This window comes from Talpa europaea, assembly GCF_964194135.1.
Source record: "Talpa europaea genome assembly, chromosome: 15".
Classification (NCBI taxonomy): domain Eukaryota; kingdom Metazoa; phylum Chordata; class Mammalia; order Eulipotyphla; family Talpidae; genus Talpa; species Talpa europaea.
Genome location: NC_140083.1, coordinates 4,856,680 through 4,863,880, shown reverse-complemented (window position 1 = coordinate 4,863,880; position 7,201 = coordinate 4,856,680). Strand labels below are relative to the sequence as shown.

Genomic DNA, 7,201 nt, shown 5'->3' with positions numbered 1-7,201 from the left:
CACCCCACTGGCCTGGGGGAGGGGAGGAGTAAAGGGGAGGGGGTATGGGGATGGTTAAACGCCACAGGCTCATCCCCCTCAAACAAGCCTACCCCTGAAGGGCTTTCTGTGCAAGTGTGCTGTGTGCAGGGACCTATATGGGTGTGGCAACAGCCTCTCACCTGGGGTGCTGAGTGTGTAGGGGCGCTGGGGTACACACTTGCGTTGGGGCTGGGTCAGATTACTCTTTCCTACCCTGGGACCCCACAGCCGCAGTCACCCTGGCCATCCCCACCATGGCACTGAGCCCTCGAAAGGGGGCAAGGCCCAGGCAGCAAAGCCCTTCCCACCTGGGCTGGGCAGGCACCTGGGCTCTGGGGCTGGCCTAAGGTGGGAGGAGACCCACAGGCAAGGAGGCCAAGGGCCACCAGGATGGGCGAGGGCATGAGGTGGGGTTCCCACCTAGCTCAGTGTACCCCCAGGTCCCGGGTGGACCTGGAAACCAGGAATCTGCTTCAGTGGAGCCCAGGTCCACACCATGTGGCCTTGGGCCAGGTCCAGGCCCTCTGGCTGTGGGCTTCACTCCCAGGACTGTGGGGCATCCAAGAGCTGGTTGGGGGGACCCCATCCTTCCAAAGGCTGAGGTGAGGCCCTCCAGCGGGGGGCTGGCCCTGCCGGGTGCTGCCCACTCTCACCCCCTGGCGGCTCCGAACTGAAGCGCAGCTGCAGCCGCTCCAGGGCCGGGCCCAGAGGGGCTGAAGGCGGAGTGGCTGAGGGGCAGGGCGGGGCAGCGCCTCGCTGGCCTAAGTGCGCTGGGACCCCGCCGCTGGGAGGGATACCAGACCAAAGGGTTAGATCTCTCGCTGGAGGGTCTCACTTCAGCCTTTGAAAGGGTCCCCCCTACCCCAGCCCAGAGAGGGTCCAGACCTGGTCCAAGGCCACAAGGTGTGGACCTGGACTCCAAGCAGGAGTCGTGGTTTCCAGGTCCAGCCAGGACCTGGGGGTACAGTGAGCTAGGTGGGGACCGGGTGTGGGGGAAGAGGGGAGGCTGCCGTTCCAGCTCACTCCCCTCACCAGACCCCCATGGTGCGCTTTCAGCAACTGCCCCTGGGTCTCAGGCCTATTCCCTTCCCAGGGGTACCAGGCTGATTGGGTCTCTCAAGGTGTGCATATGGTACCCCAGCCCTACTTGGAGGGGGCTGGTCAGGTATTAGCTGCTCCTGGCCCCCCTGCCCTCAGCTGGGTGGAGCTGCTGTGGCAAAGCTGACAGGAGGGCTGTATCTGGGCAAACTCTGCTGTCACTGAGCAAGTGCAGTTTGCCAGGGCTTGCAGGCCACACAGGCGAGGGGAGCTGGGTAAGTCAGAGGCCTGCAGTTAGGAGATTCTAACAGCCCAGCCCCAGCCTTCACCAGCATGGAGGGACCCCAGAGCCCGCAGGATTGGAATGCAGGGACGAAGGGCCTTTACCAACTGGGCACTCCAGACAGGTACTCAGCCCCTCCAGAGTGGAGCTGGGCAGCCTAGGGAGACAGGCTTTCCCTGGTTTCCCTACTAGCGCCAGGTGCTGCGCTGGATTAAGAACCCAAGCAAGCCTTGACTGGAACCCTCCTGCATGGATTAGTAACCAAATTACTCATCTGTACACTCAGCGGACCCAGGGACTGGCCTGCCATGTGCCACACCAGAACACCCAGTCCTCAATGCCTCCCCTGCAGCTCCAGCTTCCACCCAAGCTGTGCAAACAACTTGTGCATGGCAGCAGCCGACCCAGCTGCCGCGCACCTTCAAATGCCAAGCTGGCCTCAGCAGTGAGGCTGACCCAGGCTCTACCTCCCCACCCTCCCCAAGTGGTCTGCAGCAGGCAAGGGTTAGGGCAAGGCCATCCCAAGGGGAGCGCAGGCAGGGCGGGCACAGACCCTACAGCCCCTGAGGAGGCTGTCAGGGCCAGGAAGCAGTCGGAGACAGGTCACTAGAAAGTAACTTTTATTAAGATCCCACCAGCTGCGCTGACGGCTGGTGACATTAAGCTCCTTCTTCCTTTGCAATTCGGTCTTTCTTAAGTGGTCCCTGTGGAGAGGTGCAGTGGGCAAGGTTAGCAGGAGGACAGCTGGTCAGCAATGACCCACAAATCCCAATGGGTCAGGCCCCAGAGCAGGCTCCCAGGCACAGTGCTTTCTCACCACCCCAGGAGCCAGCTGGGGACAGGCAGCAGCAGCAGCAGCAGCAGCTGCCCACACTGCCAGCCCCTCAGCAACGCAGAGATGCTCACCATGAAGGCCTTCTTCTCCTCCACAGTCTGGAAGCGGCCATGGCCGAACTTGGAGGTGGTGTCAATAAACTTGAGGTCAATCTTCTCCAGGGCCCGCCGTTTGGTCTGCACCAGCAGAGACTGTGGACCCACGGGGGAAATTTGTCAAGAGCAAGGCCTTTCTCACCTCACAGGCTCCTTGTCAAGAGCGCAAAGAACTGGTACCTCTTGGGTGGAGCACTCCCCACACCTCTAGTCTTGCTGGCTTTCCCCACCACCCCCTTTTAAGCGCAGGACGGATGAGGAAACGCATGAAGACAGAAGCAGGGAGGCCAGACTGGGCATTTCCTCCCAGCAAGACTTCAAAGCTCTTGCTACAAGCAAGACAATCCTCTTTTCCTTTGAACTCCAGTTCCAAACAATGTCCAGCCTTCGCCTGGGACCCATACTGCACCCCCTCCACAAGACCCTCCTCCCCCACCAGAAGGATCCAGCCTCACCTTGCGAAGGGTGAGCACTCGCTTCTTGGTCCCCACCACGCAGCCTTTCAGCATAACGAAGTCATTGGTCACTTCACCGTAATGCACAAAGCCTCCCTGCAAGCAGCAAGGCCGTCAGGTCTACACAGGTTTTGCTGCTGGCGACCCAACCTGGCAGCTCGCAGTGCTAGTGGGGCCAGAGGCCAATTCCAGAATCCTTCCAATGCCTAACCAGCCCCAGGAGGCCACTCACAGGGAGCAAACAACCACTGACAGATGCTGGCTCTGATAACACATTAACCGACCGTGCAGACACATGCCCCGTAAAGGCAGTGAGGCGCCAGTAATTCCAGGGACCCCTCCCAAAAGCGAGGTCTCAGGCAGACTCTCCAAGTATGAGGGAGATAACCCCATCAGATCCAGGAGAGGCAAGACACTCCCTCACTCACCAGAGGGTTGATGCTCTTGTCAGACAGGTCGTAGTCGGTGGAGGCGTTGTTCTTGATCAGTTTGCCATCCTTGATGAGGTAGCCCTGGCCTATCTTGTAGATCTGAAGGCCAGAGAGTGAATATAATTGTTTGGGAAGGAGTAGCCAGGTAAGAGAACCCAGGAGACCCACACACCACTAGGGACAAATACCCCCACCATGGGCTAGGTACAAAGGACTCTGGGAAATCTAGTGATCAGTACCCCAGACTCAGTGCAGAAAGCAAAGCTGACTGGGCCTAAACGAAAGCTACTAGCACACAACTGAGACAAGGACTCTCCAAAGAGGATGGCTCTCGCCCTGGGTCACGATGAGGGTGGCAACCGACAAACCCCACCTCCCAAGAGCCAGATGTGTGCCCTATCAGCCACAAGTGGCTCAAGTCCACAACATGTCCAAGGCGCAGCAAGGGAGTGGAACACTCACTCCCAATCCTGGGGTCACTGGTATGCTGCCTTGGAGGAAATCTCCACAGGACCAGACCCGCAGCACCTCACCTTCTTGTTGATCTCTGTGCGGTGATGGTAGCCCTTCTGCCCAGCCCGGGCCACAGAGAAGGCCACTCGCGCAGGATGCCAGGCCCCGATACACGCAACCTTGCGCAGCCCTCGGTGAGTCTTGCGGGGCAGTTTCTTGGTGTGCCAGCGGCTGGTGACCCCTGGAACAGACACTTGCTGTTACTGGGTGTGTGGCACTGATCACTGGCCCTTTTCTGCTCTGAATGCCCACCCTGAGCTCACCGTCTGTGGTGCTCGTAGCACCCGACACCAGGGTAAGTGTGAGGAACAGAAGTGAGTTTAGTCTGCAAGTCACTTTCAAACCTCACGTCCCCACTCCCCTCTCAGGCTGACTACCGCCTAGTTCTAAATTGGAAACCAGAGCAGGCCTTGGAGAATCAGCCCTGGACGTGAACATGTGTTCTTTTAAAGCATCTATGAATTTGCCCACAAGCAGGGGGTGGCCTCATTTTCAAGTTCCCCCTTGCATTCTGCAGCAGGCTACAAACTAAAGGGTTCAGGTGGGTGGCACCAGCCCGCTATACCACCTCAGTCACTGGCCCAGCAGTTCTCAGAAGGAAGGCAGCAAGGAATACTTCCGCAGCGTGACTCGGGCGCTGTGCCCAGCGCTCATTCCAGAGCCTCATCACCGAACAGCTGGGCCCGAGAGCCCTCCTCCTCCCCTGACCACTGGGGCCACCGCAGCAGCTCACCTTTGTAGCCTTTGCCCTTGGTCACCCCAATGACATCAATCATCTCATCCTGCCCAAACACTTGGTTCACAGGGACCTGCTGCTCCAACTGCTCGCGGGCCCAGTCCAGCTTCTCGGCCACCGTGCCTCCGTTCACCTGGATCTCCATGAGGTGGGCCTTCTTCTGGCGCAGAGGCAGCAGGCGCATCTAGGAGGGAACCAAGGAGCTTAGCTCTGCAGAGAACCCAGGCTGGGCCCTTCCCATGCTGACTTCCCATACGGGTACAGTCACCCTTCAATTCCTCCAATGAGGGACACGCCACAGATCTGCACTGCTGCTAACCGCGCGGGGTGAATGAGCACTCAGGAGTCCGGCGTGTCTGTCTACTGAGGAAGGTGGTCCAGACCAAGCACCAAGGGTCCAACCCAAACTACTCGGGGCTGGCTCTGCTCACAAGCACAGTTTGCAGTGAAGGCAGCCAGTATCTATCTCACCACCAACGAGCCTGTTTCCAGTTAGGCACCTGACTATGTCCATCCCAGTCAACAGTTCACTCCATCGGTTTTCCTTAAGAGCCACTAGGCACACAGTGCCCTCTGCTGGCAACAGAAAAACCCACAGAGGAGGCACTGGATGCTCTGCCTTCTCAGGTCACCCTCCACCTGTGATTAACCGGGACCCAGGCACCCAGGAAGGTAAGGGCAGATGCTGGACTGTGCTGCTGTGTAACTTCAACAACCCAGCTGCTCATTGGTCTTTTCTCCCAAGACTGATTTTTATTTATGAATACGAGAACTGTGGTGTAGGTCAGAGGTGTGGGGGTGTGAGAGATAATTCCCCAGAGACAGAGTGGGGAGCAGCAGGCGAGGTAAGAGAGGTCGGCTGCATCATGTGGGTCAGCTCCCTGGACGGGGATCAAACTTAGGCTGTAGAGGCTGCCGACAGCTTGACAGTGCTGAGACTTTAACCCCTGTGCCACCAGGGAGGCCCCGGCCTCTTTTCTATGAAAAATTAAGTCGAAGGAACCAAACCATTCTTATCCCTCTCCCCACAAAATACTGGGAGAGGGCACAAAATCCACTCAGAAGGCAATCAAGCCCTGAAAGGTTGCACCCAATGGACAAAGCTAGAGCCCATTAAAGACCACTGCCTCCACGGGAAGACACCCTGCTGCTTAGCCCGCTGCTGCCTGCTCACCTGGGTGTGGGCAATGACGCGGATGACCTGGCAGTACTTCTTCATGCTGCTGAAGTCCTTCTCCAGCTGCCTCTTGCCGTCTTCATCCTGCCACTTCTTGCAGTATTTGGTGAAAGCCTTCTTCTTAGATTTATGCCTTCAGGAGCAGAGCAGAGTTGGGGAGGGGGCCGGGTGCAGTCCTTCATCAACCCTCCAGGGGGTGAGCGGAAGGCACATAGGCACACCGTGGGGATGAGGCTCATTGCCGGCTTCTAAGGAGCCTTTTCCACCGGCAAGCGGAGCCTGGATGGAGCTCATCGGGCAGAGCCGAGCGGAGCTGAGCAGAGGTCCACAGGTTAATGTAAGCCACACATTCAAGTTCACACACCAATTCTCGCTCTGGTCTAGACATTAAGCAGACCACAACTGGTGGGACTGGGATTATACTATCTGTCGGCCTGTAACTGGACTCTCAGTATCCCCAAGAACCAATAAGATACTTAATGCTCAGCCAACGGTAAGCCTTATCTCAAGGCACTGCTGCTGCTCAGGAAGCCAAAGGCTGCTCAAGCTGTGTCCCTAGAATGGTTCTGCTCGAGACAGCTGAACTCAACACCAGAGCAAAGCTACCATCGCCCCCAGGCCTACACAAAGTGCCCCCCCTCTTTCCAGTACCACCAAGGGCTTGCCAAGCTTCCCCTCATTCCCTCACCAGTTCTTGTAGAAACGCCTTTTGCACTCATCACTGATATGCTCAGCAAAGATGGTCTTAAAGGTGCGGAGGCCTCGAGGGGTTTCCACATAACCCACGATGCCCACCACCACCATGGGCGGTGTCTCCACAATGGTCACAGCTTCCACCACTTCCTTCTTGTTCACCTCTGCAAAGAAAGGAGTAGGCTTGAATTGGCTACTAGATAGTCCCCCCAAGAAATACTTGGGGTGTTGCACAGTTTATGTGAAAAAAGCAACTTGCTTCATGTGAGTTTGAATGCAAATCAATTCAGTATCAGTCTGGTCTCCTAGGACTGTCCCCACTATGTACTTGTCTGCATGCATTTAGATTAACTGAAATCAGACCAGGACCCTAGCTTGCCACAATTAAGAAAATACCTTAACTGCCTGTCTATTGTAGAAACCCCTAGAAACAACTTTATTGCCTATGTAATACAGCAGTAGGAAAGACAACAGGACATGATAACAGCTCTAAGCTCAGTAGAGAAATGTTAACTACCTAATATTAGAACCTACTGTGGTCCAAGCCTCAACACTGTCAACGCCTGTCTGTTCACAACTCAGACTCGGAAAATGCGCAATCAAGCTTTCCAGGGCGCTCATTTCACTGCTGCCAAAATGAACGTCTGTCCTACTCAATCCTCAGCAGGTGCACTCTCCCAGTCAGTGCTTCAGCTGTGCTGTGGCTTAGCACAATTTTAGTGTTCACCATCACACCCTGACTTCACGCATGCCTAAAGCATTAAGCGTCGGTCCGGTGTATCCCGGGAATACAAGTCAAGCCATACACGACTCTAGTCCGCCTTTCTGACAGCTTGGTCCCAACTCCAGCCCACCCCCACCCTCAACTACCTCCTCCTGTCCCCTTCAGCTTGAAGAATGCAGTGTATACATACTGGATCCCGG

General features: G+C 56.6%; 1 protein-coding gene across 1 annotated transcript; it reads right to left on the bottom strand.

Moving 5' to 3' along the window:
* Positions 1-1,948: 1,948 nt before the first annotated feature.
* RPL3 (ribosomal protein L3) lies at positions 1,949-6,404 on the bottom strand. The gene is made up of 8 exons (XM_084254632.1): positions 6,273-6,404; positions 5,582-5,717; positions 4,405-4,591; positions 3,692-3,852; positions 3,156-3,257; positions 2,728-2,823; positions 2,249-2,368; positions 1,949-2,046 (listed from the first exon to the last, which is right to left on the bottom strand). The coding sequence occupies exons 1-8, from the start codon at positions 6,386-6,388 to the stop codon at positions 2,002-2,004; spliced, it is 963 nt and encodes a 320-aa protein (XP_084110758.1). The 5' UTR covers positions 6,389-6,404; the 3' UTR covers positions 1,949-2,001.
* Positions 6,405-7,201: the final 797 nt, after the last annotated feature.